Below are 17,978 nucleotides of genomic sequence, written 5' to 3'. Positions count from 1 at the left end.
ACCAATTTTAAGAATCCTTTAATCAACAGAAATGCTTAGAACAATTTTGGCTGAATAACAAACAAAGTGATGATAAGTCACATAAATATAAATGTATTACAAAAGTTAAAGACTCTGGCGCAGATAGGCTATTGCCTGGGGGGCGCATTGAAGGTTCTGTTGCTTAAATGGAGCCCGAGGCTTAACTGACCAAGACACCTTGAACTGCACTTTATGGCGGGAATAAATTCCTAACAAAAATAACTTGTAGGCTGAGGAAACTCATTGTAAATGGAAACACTCCTTTTGAAGAAGAACAAGCAGGGCAAAGCATCACTACATAATGCTGATCAAACTGAGTGTATCAATCTCACATTGTGGAGACCCTTTACCACAAGTTTCCTTGCACTATGTGCACTTTAAGTAAAAAGCACTGTTCCAATAAAATTATGCTGTATTTCTTTAAAATGTATGCAGGGGAAGTAGGCACTGTGAGTGAAAGACCTGATGACTCAGGGATGAGAAAATTTTCTCATTACCGAGGAAAACTTAAACTTACATTATAATGGCTTTTGTTTCTGCACTGGATGGGAAGGCAAGACATGACTTTCCATACAGAATTGCAACTTAGAAGAGTTAGCTTGTGAGCTGCATGACTTTACAGATCCTCAGAGTAAACAGATACCATCCAGGCTCATCAACTGCATCACCCATCACTAAGAAGATTAGGACCCCAGGACACTGGGGGGGGGAATCACATTTTCCTATCATTACAGGAGAGCAGTGAGGAAAATAATGATGGTGAACAATACACATCTAGCTTGGTTTTCTTGGTAACAAATCCTGAAAGCTTTGTTATACTCCTCCTCCATAACAGATTATGACAATACTACACAGTAAGTTGCAGGGTACAAGCTAAGTTGGGTAGTAGTACCAAAAACTGTGGGTCAGGACTGAAAATATGCCACCACCAAGAGGGGTGAATAACATGGCTTTCTATAGCATAATCATAATAGAAAGGTACATCTTCAACTTGCAGATACCAAAAATCCTCAATACTTTCAAGTCCCTGATACAAAAAGGTGACTTGGAAAAATGTTAGGCTATCCAACACAGCCAAGGTGAAATAGTCATAACAAGAGTTTCTGAAAAGTGCTAACTGGAGGATGACTTTTAGCACTTTTCAGAAATATCCACAACATGCCCATGAAGTATCTACATACAACCCCTTTGTAGGACAGCCACTTCTCTCCCAAAGACAGTGAAAAATGATCTCACTGCCATAATAATAATCAACAACTTAATTACCAGTGTTGCCACCAGCCCCATCCTTGAAAAATAAATTTCCACAGGTCCAGCCTGATGGGACAATCCTTACCCAATTAGAAAACAGTATGCAGAGCATGCTTTAGCCTATCCATCTTTCCAGTGTCTACATGCATAAAGAAAAGGCAATTTAAATTTAACCTTGGATGTAACAGAGGCAATTGTAAGTTTCAACTCTTTTTGGTCTGTAATTTTATTTCCATCATCAAATTTCACAATAAAGATTAAAAACTAATTATATAATAAAAGTAAAGGCAATTTGTACTAAATCATACTTGTCACTAAAACATGTTTATGATAGTAAATCTCTTATTTTGGACAGATGGGAATGGAAAAAGTTGATACCCTTTCAAGCTGGCTGCTATGGTAAATGGATGGCTCAAGGTTGTTTTCATCTCGCCTCCAAAATGCAAAAAATCTGAACCCTGCAGAGGACACAAGGAGCTAGGGGAATGAAGCATATGAAAGGCAAAAAAACACTGCAGTTTCTGTATACAGGTAATCCCCTCACTACTTGGGTAACAGTAAATGTTCAGCACTGAAGCATAGGAAATATGGCAGAAATCTTCAAAGAAAACAGCTACAAAACCTTCGATGCGGAGCTGTGCATAGAAGCCAAGTGGCCATTTTGAAGGAGTAAGATCTTGGAATATTCTCACTTAAAGGGAAAATCAGTATGTGAGCATTGTAAACGCCCAAGGCAATGTAAGGCACCTCAAAATAATCAGGAAATAGTAACAAATCAGTATGGAAAGTGACTTCAGGATGTTAGACCAAATTTAAGGCAAAAGCTAATTCCTAATCTATAAATAAAACTACACACAACCAACATACCTTGTACAGCCAAGGCCAGAAGAATCAACAAATTAGAAATGAATACAGTGTGAAATCCTATTACAACAAATACCGTTTTAACAAAAATTTCAATATAACAAAAAGTCCCAATTGACTTCCCTTCATAATGCTTTTTAAATGTTGAGTAAGAGAGAGAGAGAGAGAGAGAGAGAGAGAGAGAGAGAGAGAGAGAGAAGTAGAAAGGAATCACCAAGAAAGAGAAGAATGATGATATCCAGCTCAGGATCCTAGGTGTGCCAACACCAGATGTGAGCCCCTGTATGAATAATTCTCATATATTGTAAATATAGCTATTCTGGGAGGATTCTAATGAATAAAAAAATGGAAGTGATAAAAGAATTCAATATCACACCCTCTATTAACTTTTCCACATTTTGAATGATTATGATCAATTACAATTTGGGTATGGAGTATCAGCACCTTTTTACACTTCTGATCCCCCCTCCCACACACACACAAAAATGGATGATCTCAGATGATGTGGTCTGCGAGATGAACTTGTATCACCTCATGCACTGCATAAAAAATGCTAGAATTGAAGGAAGTTCACTCATTTGTCAAAAAAAAAAAGCTTAGAATTAGCAATCTAATTTAACACAATGCAACTTGAATCCACACCCATTCAATTACACTAAAGTTGAGTTTTCATATTAAAGCACAAAAGTTAAAAACAAACTTTGGCAAATTAATATATGCAAAGTAATGATATGTTATATATTGACAGCACTGTATTTCTGAAAGAGTGGATTATTAAAATTTTTTTGGACAGTATTTCTTTTAAATACAACATGCTTTCAAAAGGATGACCTTTGAACAAATATTTTTACTTTTATAGTACATACATTGTTTCCTTTATTTATTGATTTTAAATTTAATATTTAATAGCATTTTTAAATATTAGGTAAAATAAAGCAGAAATTGCTACTTCCGTATACAGTCAGTCCTCATATAACACGTTTACACTACACGAATTCGATCATACACGATTTATAAATAGGGGAACGATATCGTATATAACATGAACCGAATTCGCTTATGCACGATTCGCCTTTGTGTTTACAAGAAATGGCAGTCGAACATGGAATCACCCCAACCGAACGCAACATGATAGGAATGAAGAGAAGATTCTGAAAATGTATTTATGTTTTTTATATCAGTGAAGGGGAAACACATTTCACCATAATAACGTAAAAACCCACACAATTCCAGCTATCGGTATTATTGCAAATGCAATCAGATCGAGTTTGCTACCAGTTTAAAACAGATTCCACTAGCAGAAATGCAACTGGAAATTGTCTTTATTGTTTTATGGTAGTAATCCCCAGAAATGTGCTTTAGTAAAATGTGAGCTAGTGAGGTGTTAATATTGTTTCTCTGCCTTTACAGTGTTGTTTATTCAGTTGCTACACGCGCGCAGCTTTGTTTATGTGTATCAAGCGTGCCTCCTCATTTGTAATTGTGCTTTATTCCCTAAAAATTAGTAAAATACTTAAAAGGTGTGAAAAGGAAGCATCCTGGTGAAGACACTACAGTTTCAGAGAGAAAAAGAAAAGCAATATCGATAAATAGAGGCGGACTGGGTCGAAAAAATTCTTACCCGGGAAAATTTGTAGTGGCCTCATACTAGCATTTATGGCCAAAATCACACTGGCCTCTGGCCCACCGGGGTTTCCCTGGTAAGGCCTATGGCTAGTCCACCTCTGTCAACAGAGAAAAAATATGAAATTGTGAAACGTTTTGAGCAAAATGAAAGACCATGTGATATTGCACATGCTACAGGCCTAAATGAAGCAACACTGAGAAATAGAAAGAATGCAGAGAAAATAAAAACAACTTTCATAGCAGGAACAACTCAAAGTGTAATTAAAATCCATTAGATCAAGACACAAAGAATTGGAAGAGATGGAATGGCTCTCATCTGTTTGGATAGAAAATCAAACAAAGAACAAGTTTGCTTACGACAGAAGCAAAAGCATTAGCAATATTTTATTACATAATAGTCGTAATAAAATACTTGCATATTTTATTACAATTATTTATTGTGTTTGGTAATGTTTTGATTACAAATGTGTGTTCAATCTTGGGTGGTCAGCACCTAACCCTATTTTTCCGATATGGCCTGTTTTGTTTATATTGCAAGATTTTTTCTAGGAACACAACTATTGTGCTATACGAGGACTGACTGTATTAGAAAAGTGTAGCAAAATTTACTGAAAAAATAATGGTTCTTTCAAATAATTTCAAGTGATATTCATTATAATGATATGATTCATGCATTCAAGAAGTTTGTTGTAACACAATTTTCCTGTATATAAAATTAAACACTAAGGCAGTTATATATAAAACATATAAATAACAAGGTTACAGCATATGCAAAATTAAATATAGAATGTAAGGAACATACTGTATTTGTCAACTTATAAGATGCTGTTGCATGGAAGATGCACCCTAATTTTGGAACAGTAAATTTAAGAAAAAAAACTTGAAAACAATTTATTGTTAATACAATGGAAATTTAAAATTCAATAAAAATAAAAGCCAATAAAGAAAGGTATAAGATTATTACTCTTATTATTTTAGTATTATGTAACTTCAGATTCATTACTGACTTTATTATCATCCTCAACATCATCATAAACCTCTTCACCATTATCATTCTCATGCAATAAATGATCTTCAGTGCCATCCAATGCATTACTTATACCACCTTTTTTTAAAGGACAATTTCAGTCTTAACATCATGCCATGACTTCAGCACCCATTTACACACTTGTGCTACTGATGAATGTTTCATCCTTCCTGTAGGCATAGTATCATGGTTCCCCTCTATCATTCATTTATTCCATTGCTCCTGCATGTTATTCTTGAATGGCTTATTGATGCTAACATCTAACGGCTGTAACTGGGAAGTTAAGCCACCCGTAATTACCACCAATTCTGTGTTCATCATATCGGCCAATTGTTTGATGTTTCAGTCCTATGTGCTCTAAACTTATCCTGCTGCTCTGTTCCCGTGTTCTTTGGCAAATTGTACTGCTTTTAGCTTAATTCCGAGAGTATAATTTTGCCTTCTTGATATGAATGCCATTGATTGGCGCTTAAATGTATAACTGGAATTCACTTGTTACTCCAACAACAGCCTGGTAATTACTGAAAAGTATACTAATGTATAGTAATTAAGTATCCGTTAACTACTATATGTTAACTCTCAGTTTTGCACAAGTGCTGTATTGCCACTTTCAGCTTCTAAGATGCAGGGCGATTTTTTAAGGTATTTATAAATAGATACAAACACAAACTTTAACACAAAGTTTGTGTTAAAGTCGACAAATACGGTAAATTATTAACAAATGGGACAGAGATAATATACAAATTAAGATAGAAGGATTACCTAAGTGAGATAACATTAATAATTTTGTTTTTGTAAGATGAATAGAATAGGTTAATATCAATATTCAGGTTGTTTATCAGTTTGAGTGAGAGGGCAAAAGGAGGAACGTACTCAAGGATAGGATTTGGTAAATAATAGAATCAAGGATGACGTTTGCAAATTATTGCAACTCTTGGAGACAGATGTCTCCTACTTTATCCCAATTATTTGGGAATTTTCAGGCATGTACAAATATGTATCCTTTTCTCTTACCTGATCTGGCTTTCTCTATGAACCATAGTTTCTTCTTTTTATCCCAGGTGACAGAGAGCACATTTTTACATATCCTGCTAGAGGACAAACAGACATATTTGCCATAATCAGTTTTAAATTAGCAAATGCAGCAAATTAGTATGTCTGAAATTTATTCTCTACTCATCTAATAACAGTCTTGCCACAATTTTTAAAAAAAGATTTAGGGAAAAGGCCATACTAAAAAAGAAAAATTTATTTAACCTACTGTACAAAATATTACATATTTCACAGTTTCTCTTCTGACAAACTTAACTATACACTATCTTCCAATGCTTTCCTTTCTTCCTCTTCCACATTTTTCATTATCTCCCAGTACTGGTAACCTGTTATTTTGCGAGGAATAATATCTACAAAAAAAGAGAGTTATAATTTGTGCATTATAATTTTGACAAACATTCTTTAACAAAAAAAAAAAAAAAAAAACGGTAGAACCTGGATAAGAAGTTTTTCCCCTACACAAGATTTGGTTTCTTAATTCCCAATTTCAACTCTATACTCTGTTATAATTTTAACAGTATATAGAGATGACAAATACGGTAAGTGAGAAGTTTTCCAGCATAAAAAGTTTGTGTTAAAGAATACACAGTGTATTATTATAATGATGTTTGCCCAAATAATTTTTTTAAATATAGAAATTCTTTATTTTTATATTAAAAAATATTAAACAATATAAACATTTTGATAATTGAACAAGTTAGTGCATATTATCATTTTAGATTGCAGTAAACCACTGAATTAGGTGAAGTAGCATCATTTTTTATATTTCATATTGTGAATGCCTTCATAATGAATTGCCTTGATATTGAACTACCTCGAATAAGCAAAGCTTTGCCAGTGGAGAAGACTAATGTTACTTATTCTCGGCGGATACCACCATCCAGGGGTGGTGATCCGCCAAGAATCCACTGGCGAGGTGTTGCCTATTCTAGGTAGTTCAATATCAGGGCAACTTGTTGCGAAGGCATTCACAATATGAGATATAACAGAAACGATGCCATTTCACCTACTTTGGCTGGTAGTTTACTACGAATTAAAATTATGCTCGACACGAACTTGTTCAATTAATGAATTTTCCATAGTCTGAGAACCTTTTAGTATAAACATTTTGATATAATGGAAGTGACATATTGCAATTGTTTTCATCAATATCCATAACTGGATAGCACTGACCACGTGAAGCAGTTTCAATTTAGTTCTGATGATTGTGAACAATTCTGAATTACTCAGAGCAGAGGTCGGCAACCTTTTTTGAGCGAAGAGCCATTTTTTATTTAATAAAAAAAAAAAAAGAAAGAAAGAAACCGAAGAGCCACACCTCAGCTCAGGCTGGGATGAGGGGAGAGTTTTTTAAAAAATGGAATAGAGTGGGAAGTTCTTTTATTAAAAAAATATATTTTTTGAAATACTATTTATTAATACTGAAAAAAATGTAACAAATGCCCAATTAGGTACAAATTAATGTAGCTTTTGCTGCTGAACTTCTTGAGCGAGTCTCTCAACATCAGGTGAGTATGCCGTAATTTTCATCTTTAAACATGCTAAGAGACTCACATTGTTAAGACAGTTTCTTGATTTATTTTTAATATGGTTCATGTTTGAAAATATTTGCTCCCGGAAATACGTAGCTTGTTGTACATGCAGGCTAAAAGTTAAAGAGCCGCATGTGGATCACGAGCCACAGATTGTTAACTCTTGACTTAGAGGATTGTTGCTCTTATTGTAATTGTGACGTTTTAAAGGTATGTTGAACTCCAAAGGAGCTCATCCTTCCAACTTAGTAATGAGTTTAATGAACAGAATGCTAAGCAATTAGAAATCTTCAGTTTAAAAATGGTTCCCATAGGTGGTTGTTGTTGTTGTTTATTGGCGCATTGACAACAGAGATCATAGTGCACCATAGTTGACCATAGTTGCTCTTATTGTAATTGTGACGTTTTAAAGGTATGTTGAACTCCAAAGGAGCTCATCCTTCCAACTTAGTAATGAGTTTAATGAACAGAATGCTAAGCAATTAGAAATCTTCAGTTTAAAAATGGTTCCCATAGGTGGCTGTTGTTGTTGTTTATTGGCGCATTGACAACAGAGATCATAGTGCACCACCCATAGGCAGAGTAAAATATTTATAAATCCTGAAATAGTACTTAAAAATGATCTTTAACTTATGTATGTGTATCTTTTCATTTTTAAATCTGTAGTTAATATTTCATACTCTTGTCATTTTCCTTTCTAAGAAGTTCTAAACCTTTAGTCCCTCGGAAACCTTCATATCTGGGTTCTACTAAAATCATCTAAAATTTATTTATAAAACACACCATTGTTATTGTGCACTTCAAAATGATGGGATTTGTTTCTGTGGCTATTAGGGTTTAATCATTTTAATCTACCATTCATCATTTTGAATAATCTAAAATAGTATTGGTTATATCAGCGTTTCCCAAACGTTTTTAGTCATGGAACACTTTTCACCTCACAATATATTTATGGAACACAAGTTTAGCTGGAGCCAAAGAACTGTTTGCTAATATTTTATTACCGTAAACTCCAGATGTACAGTACAATGCACTGTGCATCTGGAGCATCTTTATTTCCAACACATGTAAAGCCAAAATTCAAATAACTGTCATCATACTTTCGTTTTGATCTTTTATTAGTCGGTTCCTGTTTTTTCACTTCGGAGTTTTGGGGAACAAAAGGTTGCAATTGTTCATCCTCACTTTGTTTTCATTGATCACAATTGCAATACTATGCTTCTCATTTTAAAGTTCCTTTTTTCAACCACAAATCCATGGTCATTTATTTTCATAATAATACAGTATTTCGAAATACTAATAATCATAAAAAAAAATCTATACAAGTGAGTTTAGTTATGATATCGATTTGCCTCCCCCTCTCCTTCAATCCATGTATTCCAGACTAAATCACATATTAGATCACTATATTGCTACTTTTACATATGTGTCATTACCTCTACACATACTTCTTTATACACAAGCCCGTCAAAATAAAGTGTTCCACAGTCTGTTTGATTATTAGTCTATGCCAGTATATTAATAACCGAAAAAAAAAAAATAATGTTAAAAATTATGATACAAAACTGGTGTATGCTACAAATATGCTAAATTTATTTATTTTATTTCTTTAATTATTAATTATGATTTTTCATGGAACACTTGTTCACATCTGATGGAAGGCATTCACACTACAGCGTTTCCCAAACTAGTGTTCAGCAGAACACAGTTTGGGAAATGCTGGGCTATATAATTTCAACTTTCTAACTTCATATGCTGTATGGAAGCTAATGTCAAACAACTTCTTTGCCACTGTTCTGTCAGGTAATTGTTACCAAACTAATGAAGGAATAATAAGTCCCAAAAAGGCATTATCAAGCAAAATTAATTTCTTTACCAGAGACAAAGTGGTTAATATTCTTTGGAGTCCAGAGCAAATTCTAGCTTTTATTTCCCTTTCCTTTTGAATTATTTAATACATAATTTAAAAATCGCATTTCAGCTATGACAAAATATCACATTTCACCTGTTCCTATATATGCCCCACCAGTAATGTGCACTGCACAGGTTAGGAATCACTAGAATAAAACAGTAGTAAAAAACTCTAGGTGAACCATCTCAATTAGGGTTGCATGAGTTCAGTTATGATATCGATTGCCTTCCCCTCTCCTTCAACCCGTGTATTCCAGACTAAATCACATATTAGACCACTATATTCTTACTTTTACATATGTGTCATTACCTTGATGCATACTCAACTTGGATTGCATAAATATTATAAAACAATTATAACATTTTACGGTTGCAGAAATATGGCCATGATATAATGGGTTATAGTAATGGTATTCATCATATAGTGCAAGAAAGCCACAGGCTTTTGCTGCACTAGAGGGGAAAAAAAATCCACAAGTAGATAACAAAATACAAATTATATGATTCCTTCCTCATTTAGGAAACTATCAAGCTGACCTTTGAATTTATTCAAACTGTCAGCTTCAACTACCTGTGAGGGGGCAACTTGTTCCAGCAATCAACAACTTGCTAACTAAACCTCAAACCCTGTAATTTAATTTATGGCCGCTAGTTCTGGAATTCTTTATACCAGTGAAAATTCCACCTTCAATCATTTTACTAACCCCTCTCAGAGCCTTATTAACCTCAATCAGATCACCCCTGAGGTGCCTGGTTGCCAAGCTCTGTAGCCCACATATACAGAGCCTTTCCTCACACAGTCATCCTTCTGCCAATCTTAATTCCCGTTACCCATCTTTGGACCCTTTCAAAAAGCTCAATGTCTTTTTTCAGATGAGATCTCCATACTTAAACACAGTATTCCAAATGTAGTTTTACAACTGCCTTATACAGTGGGATTATGATCTCCTATCTCTACAGGATAATGTTATATAAATCATCGATAGGAAACCATGGGTTTTCCTAGCTGTCTTTTTAGAAAACTTCATATCTGCCCACATCATAACTCCCAGATCCCTTTCTTCCTCCACTGTTTTTAATTCAACCCCACCAAGTTTATAATTTATTTTTGGGTTGCTATCCCCCAAGTGTAAGACCTTGCATTTAGCTGCATTAAAACATAGCTGCCACTTCTCTGACCACCTTCTATTCCTTCATCAATGTTGTTTATAAAAATTAGAAACAACAGTGGTCCATTAGGAGTGTGGTCCACACTCCTAATGCTACAGCAATCTGAAGAATATTCATTAATCACAATCCTCTGCCATCTGCCACCCATCAATCCACTTTAGAATCTTACTAGTAATCCCAATGTGTTCCAGCTTATACAGTAACCTCTGACAAGAGACAGAGACAAATATCTTGCTAAAATCCAAATAAGCTATGTTGAAATTGTTCCCTACATCCAGATCATGAGTAAATGTGTCAAAATAGCCTAAATTAGTTAAACATGATTTTACCTTAACAAAATCATGCTGTGTGTGTGTCCTTCAGAATGCCATATCTATCTAAATATCTCTGGATTACACTCTTAATCATTGTCTCTAAGATTTTATCTACCACTGAAGCCAGACTGACGGGTCTGTAGTTACTAACTTCACTCTTAAAACTGCCTTTATGTATTGGCGATATGTTGGCATTTCTCTAAGCCAAAGGAATCTCCCCAAGTCCAAAGATGCCCCCATAATTAACCTCAATGGTTCAATACATTCTCTGGCGGTCTCCCTCAAAATTACAGTGTATGTGCCATCAACTCCGGGAGCCTTACTTGCCTTTATGTTTAAAAGTTTTTCTAATAAACAGTCATCTGTAATTATGAAATCCCTAATTTCGTATGACTCGGCATCATTCACACAGCCTCTTCTCAGCATGAAGGGTCTTCTTTATTCAATTCATCCCCAACATCAGACAGTTATCTAAGACTTTCCCACAAAAAGTGCACAAGGGTATGACCTGATTAGTTTTCTTCTTTGTTATATTCACTTCACATACATGAAAAATTCCTTGTCACCATTCTTTGCTCTCTTAGCTAATGCTTTCTCATACTCAGCCTTCGCTTCTCTAACCTCATTTGTGGCCCTATTACAGAACATACATACCATTTTTCTTAATGGTATATATGCATTCATGGCTTCTGTGATTTTTGCTTTAAAAGTATTCCATAATTCAAATGTATTTGCCCTCAATTGACAATCTGCCAAATTAACAGATGCCATATAGCATCTTAGACTGTCAATGTACCCTCTCCTGAAATTAAAACCCATGCCTTTACCTTTAGCTACTGCAACATCTTTCTTCTCTTCCAACTGACGATTGCATGATCACTTCCTGACAATGGTTCCTGTACTTTAAGCTCTGTAAGGTCATCTGATTCATTAGTAATGATGAGGTCAAGAATATTCTTACCCCTAACAGGAAAAGATTACAACTACAGATGTGGAAGACTATTAATACACTGTACCACATAGGATTCATCCTACTTCTAAAAATATTCTGACGTGTAATTATATCTTGTGTATTTATATCTTTGTTTTGTAAAGCAAGGATAATAATAATTAATACAAATAATAAGAAATCTGTTATAGTAAAAAATATTCTAGAATGAGCTACCTTGTAAAAATTCTAGTGTTTCAGAAGAATTCACTACTTCTGCAAGGTCACGATAGTCGATGGATGATTTGTCCTTACTTGCTTTAAGTGCACTTTGTGCAAGATGAGCTACAAACATTTCCTGCAAAAAAAGTATGAACAATGTTATAAAAAATTTATTGTTTCTAGTTAGTGGCATTTATGAGTTAGGAAAATACATTATTTTTGACCCAGTCAAATTCTGCTTAAAATGTACATTAGCTTTGACTCAATCAATGAATTCTGCTAAAAATTATCATTATTACTTTTGTTGTTACTAGCAGTGGTCCCTTTCCCTGATGTTCTCTTCAAATGTGAATGCCAAGGATCATATTAGTCTGAATCTTGACTTACCAATAAAGAGAACACCGGGCAACTAGTCCTGACTCCAGAAAGTGTCATCTACACCAAGTCAGACTGGTCAGTTGCTCTGGTTATTGCAATGTTTGTCACATTCTATTGAAAGAGAAATAACAAATCAGATATATTCTGTGTTACTTTAGCTTAAAAATGTTGTTTATACACTTTTAGAGAGTGTCTATTTGCATGAAGTTAATATTATATTTTGACATCACATTCAGATTTATCATGTTAAATTACACCAAAACAGCAAATTTCATATAAAAAAATGGATTGCAATTATTGCAATCCATATTGCAATAAATTGCAATCCATATTGCAATTATTGCAATATGGCCGTATTGCAATTAAGTCAAAAAAGACGTTTCTAAATTAACTTTTAGAAACAGCATAGACAAATGGCATTCACAAATTTATATTTAACTCTGCATTTTTTGAATAGTTTCGAGAATACATTCATAAATGTGGTAATAGAGTACCAAAATGTTTTCAATGTATAAACTGTCATGCCAAAAATATTCTGATTGAATGCTATGATGTGGTAACAAAAGAACTGGATACAAAAATAATTTTGATATGTAACCATCAGGCATCATGAGAGACTAAATCACTATAAACAGATTGCAGCTTAACAAGGATAAATAGTAGGACATTCATATTCTATTTTCTACAAAGTAAAATATTTCAAAAATGGCAGTGTCAAGTTTAAATAAAGTTAAAGATACTGCTAAAGTGCAACAGTAAATAAATCCTAACATATACACAGGGTTATACAGTCATTTTGTGTTGTTTCTTCATGAGTACAACCTCATCAATCTGCATCTTAACCTGTGGTTAAGATGCATATAAAGTGCATTGAGCCATTGCACTGCTACAGTAACGCTGAAAAAATAAAAGTAAATACCTTTTTTGTCATTCTTATATTTATTTTGCCTATTGCTGATTTATATTAATTTTATATAATATACTCAAATTTGTAACTCAACAGAATGAAGCGAAGTAACATGCCACTCTAAAACTGGCTCTCATAGTTAAGATAGATTGATGATAACTCTTCTCTACAAGGCCCAAAGAATGGGTGATTCAGCTAGAGCAATAGTGGCTCTTTCTAGTCTCACACACTTTTGTTAGTATTTATTTGCAATGAATAAGATAATTAATTTATTACATTTAAAAACATTTTCTTGCTGTCATATGATTATAAACTTCAAATTAAACAATTAGACAGACCTCTACCTGATTTAAATATTGTGGTAAAGCAATTCTCTAATGAAAAAAAAATTTTTTTTTTTTTTTTTAATTTGGCATTATCATTTGAAATCACCAGCACCTGCTACTGATCTCAACTAATAACACAAAATATCAACCACAAATGGTCTTATATCATATATGCTACATTGGCAGAATTGCTACAAGAAAGCATTTATTAATCCCACACACACACAACAGATGCTGAAAAATTCACTGCATTTTAAAACTGTTTCTTTAGAGAGCTAAATGATGTTGTAATAACTGAGAGGAAAATGGGAGAGAAATTGATGAAGCTAAGCATAAAAAAGCCACAAGGGTGGACGGGATCTATCCAATTATATTAAGAGGCAACAAAAAAGGTCAGCAAACCCTTAGTTAGCCATAGTTATTGAGAGCACCGCTGGATTTAGGAGAGGACCCAATGGACTGAAGGTGTGCAAATGTATCCCCAATTAACAAGGGGAAATCAAACAATGACATGGGTAATTACAAACCAGTTAGTTTAACTTCTGTTCCAAGGAAATTAATGGAGCCACTGGTTAAAGAGGTAATGCAGGACCATCTAAACAGAACTGCAGTTATACTTGTCACAGCATGGATTTCTTAAAGTACTATCTTGACTGACCAATCTGATTGGATGCTTTGATGTGGTAACAAAGGAACTGGATACAAAAATAATTTTGATATCCTATACTTGTATTTCGGGAAGGCTTTTGTTCCTGTTGTACACAAAAGACTGCTTTTAAAACTGGAGCAATGTGGCATTAAAGGCAAGTTACTGCTATGGATACAGGGATGGTTAAGTGGAAGGACACAGAGAGTAGTTATGAATTAACCACTCTCTGTCTCAGAATATTTGTCCACAAATGGCAGTGTCCATTGAATGGACACTGCTATTTGTGGACTAACATTATTAGTGGAGTCCCCCCAAGAGTTTGGTGCTGGGCCCATTGCTGTTTTCTGTTTTCTGTATTTATCAATGATATTGATGAAGGTATACAGGGTGTCTCAAAAATACACGGCATAACTTCAGGAATGAGTTCCTCATATGTAGACAATAAAAATATTTTATATCAACACAGTTCCGGAAATGCTTGATTCCCAAGTTATTAACCAGAATGTCTTATCTCCCACAGGTGATTTCCTTCATCACAAGGTACTGACAGAATCTGGTGGTTTTCCATTCCGACCATGTACTCAAATCAGGAGCAAGTTGATATGCACTTTATGTATGGTTTGGCGGACGGCAATGCTTTGGAGGCTCGTCGTTTGTACCACGATTTCTTGGACGACACGCCATTGATCATTCGTCAACAAGCACACTTCTTCATGCACGATGGTGCTCCCACACATTTCAGCCACCTAGCCCGCAATTACCTGAATCGAAGGTTTTCTGGTCGGTGGATAGGTAGAGGTAGACCAACTGCCTGGCCTCCATGCTCATCTGATTTAAACCCACTAGATTTCTTCTTGTGGGGCCATTTAAAGTCACTGGTGAATTTGACTCCGGTAGCTGATGTGGAAACTCTCTGCAATCAAATTGTGGCAGGTTGTGAGTCAATACGAAACATGCCAGGAATTTGGCATCATCTTCGCGAGTCCATGAGACGTCAATATGAGGCTTGTATTCAGGCAGAAGGTGGACATTTTGAACAATTACTATAAGGTGATGTGAACAGTTACGTGTCATAGACAGACCTTCAAAACTCGGAAACAGCATTTCCGGAACTATGTTGATATAAAATATTTTTGTCTACATATGAGGAACTCATTCCTGAAGTTATGCCATGTATTTTTGAAACACACTGTATATTCTTAATGTCTAAGTTTGCAGATGATACAAAGATAGACAGGGTGGTTAATGGCAGTAATGACGGTACGCTACTGTAACAAGATCTAGAAAAATTAAGCAGATGGGCTAAGAAATGGCAATTGAAGTTTAACACTGAAAAATGCAAGATACTGTATATGGGCAGTAGTAATTCCAGATTAAAGTACCAACTGTGTGGTACTACACTCAGGGTAGTGGAAAATGAAAAAGACTGTGGAATTTGTACAGTCAGATATGAAATTCTCTGAGCAGTGCAGATAGTGTGCCAAGACAGCTCAAGGGGTTTTGTCAATGATATTACAAGAATTTCGTTGGCAGGGATAAGGAGGCAATTATACCATCGTATAAGGTAATGTTTAGGCCACATCTTAAGTAGTGCATACAAGACTGGAGACCTCATTTTAGGAAGAATATAGAGTTGCTGGAAGCTGCTTTCCAGATGCAGAGAAAGGCAACAAGGTTAGTGAGGGGAAAAGAGGGTGTTCTTACCAAAGAAGGCTTCGGTACTGCAAATTGCAGCATCTGGAAATTAGCCACTTGTGAGGTGATCTGATTGAGATGTTTAAGACTGAATGTATTGAGCAAGCTCAATGCTGATGGGATTGTTCCTCTTTTCTGAGACTATACATGAGGGGGCATAAATTCAAATTGAGGAAAGATGGTTGCAGAATAGATGTGTGGAAGTTTGCCTTCAGCCAGCAGGTGGTTGATTGTGTATAAGCCTGATTTCTTGTATTATTTAGCATTACTAATACTAATTTAGCTCTGAAAAGTAAACTGATAAATCAGGAAAAATTCTATTTTTCAGACCAGTACAGTGATATATAATGTGCTACCTCACTACTACTTCATTTTTGGTGCATGCAACTAGATAGGTATTATTAGTATTTTAAATCATATTCTAAAGTTGTAATTGCCATTGGAAAGGAAAGTAATATAGCATGAAGTTCCTCCCATTAACTCAAAAGAGTGTAAGAATATTTCAAATATCAGTGTATTTTAATATATCAGTAATGGTTGTGGTCCTGAACCCTTGAGCTTTGGGGATGGGGATAACCTTAAAGGTCGATAAAGTAGAGATTACACCAGGACCCAACTTATACTTATGATAATAATCCACTGACTAGTTGCAATAAAACAGTTACAATGAAGTTCTAAACCACACTGGCCTGCTGTGGCCATACAGAATATAAATTTAACCCAGACAGTCCTGGTTCCTGAAAACACACCCCGCTTGAGTGTATAATTGTCTGGGTTTCCAAGTTAATATAAAATAAAACAAATTCAGGTGAACATATGTTTATGGTAATTCTGTCAGAGTCCTCTAGATTACGCTTATTTCAAATGTATTTGTGTTTAATCTAAAGTTTGTTCTCGTCCAATTTCTTTTGAGCACGTACTGACAACCAGTTGATATATGTGTATACACTGAGTTGGCTTGGCATCAGCAATTACCTACCTAATACCTCATGGGGCCACCTTTTGCCCATGATACATTCAAGATGTGTGTATTATGATTGGATTCATCAGACTTATTAACTTTACCTCACATATATAAACTTTTGTATCCTTTGCTGCTGCTTTGCACACTCAGGTGCAAATGACATGTTAATCTATCCGTTACCACCTAACTTTTCACCCCATTTTTATACTTATTACACATATATATATATACAAATTTTAAATGAAATTTATATTTAAATAGATAATATGAGCATTTGTTCCCTCTTTAATAAAAGTTGTTTTCCTTAGAGTTAGCCCCTTTTACGCGGATATGTGAGTTTGATTAACTTGAATATATACACTGATGTCAGCATGATGGTACATTCAAAGAAAACTGGATATTTATTTTTTCCACTTATTTTATTTATTTTTTCCTCTTGGTAATGGTGGAGGCAACACCACAAGTTAAATAGTTGCTTTAAGAGTTAAAATGATATTCACCCTTTACAGAGTGATTAATTGAATGCATCGGATCTAAGTGGAGTTTTTCTGATCTCGCAGCAACCCGGCAGGCTCAAATATAAGGAATTACTGTTCGACAATTTTTAAACTACTATACAAGTATTTCAAGCAAATAAAAAGATACTGCGACTTACAGCGGCCTTAGAAACGAGAAAAATAGATTCTTGACTCAAAAAAAGAATTTCAGGCGAACTTTTCATAATGGTTTTTACCCTTGCTAAAGGTAAAAGACTTGCTTTATTATTGCCTTTTTGTTTGTCAGCCATAACGACCATTAAAAAATAACAAAACAGTTCCCTTTCACACTCCGGCAAGACGCGATTTAATCACAGACGCAAAATTTCCATCTGTTGCTCTACTCGAGCGACATCTGCAAGAAAGAAACTTATATAGAAAAATTATTTACTACCGTAACTTATTACATGCTCAGATTACTTATTATTATTATTTACAACAGAAATTAATAATCCAATGTTTTATATTCAAAAGTTAGCGAAATACAAAAAAATAAAAAAAAAATGACGCTGGCCCAGTGACGTCCTTCATTATAAACAAATTAATTTCCATTTTTTAAAAAGTAGCTTTAGTTCAAAAGAGATATATATATATAAAAAACATA

The 17,978-nt window shown here is 34.6% G+C and overlaps 1 protein-coding gene across 2 annotated transcripts; it reads right to left on the bottom strand.

The window, feature by feature from the left end:
* Positions 1-6,080: 6,080 nt before the first annotated feature.
* On the bottom strand, positions 6,081-17,681 carry LOC150075345 (chromatin accessibility complex protein 1-like). 2 transcript variants are annotated; one of them, XM_090388886.1, is made up of 3 exons: positions 17,494-17,681; positions 11,935-12,055; positions 6,081-6,192 (listed from the first exon to the last, which is right to left on the bottom strand). In XM_090388886.1, the coding sequence occupies exons 1-3, from the start codon at positions 17,632-17,634 to the stop codon at positions 6,098-6,100; spliced, it is 357 nt and encodes a 118-aa protein (XP_090245012.1). In that variant the 5' UTR covers positions 17,635-17,681; the 3' UTR covers positions 6,081-6,097. The 2 variants fall into 2 exon arrangements, with proteins under 2 accessions (XP_090245012.1, XP_090245013.1); XM_090388887.1 differs by lacking the exon at positions 17,494-17,681 and adding an exon at positions 12,307-12,391.
* Between the last annotated feature and the right edge of the window lie 297 nt (positions 17,682-17,978).

The sequence above is a fragment of the Mastigoproctus giganteus genome, chromosome 14 (assembly GCF_048544385.1).
Source record: "Mastigoproctus giganteus isolate SK-2022 chromosome 14, ASM4854438v1, whole genome shotgun sequence".
Lineage (NCBI taxonomy): Eukaryota > Metazoa > Arthropoda > Arachnida > Uropygi > Thelyphonidae > Mastigoproctus > Mastigoproctus giganteus.
This window is presented reverse-complemented; position numbering and strand designations above follow the sequence as displayed.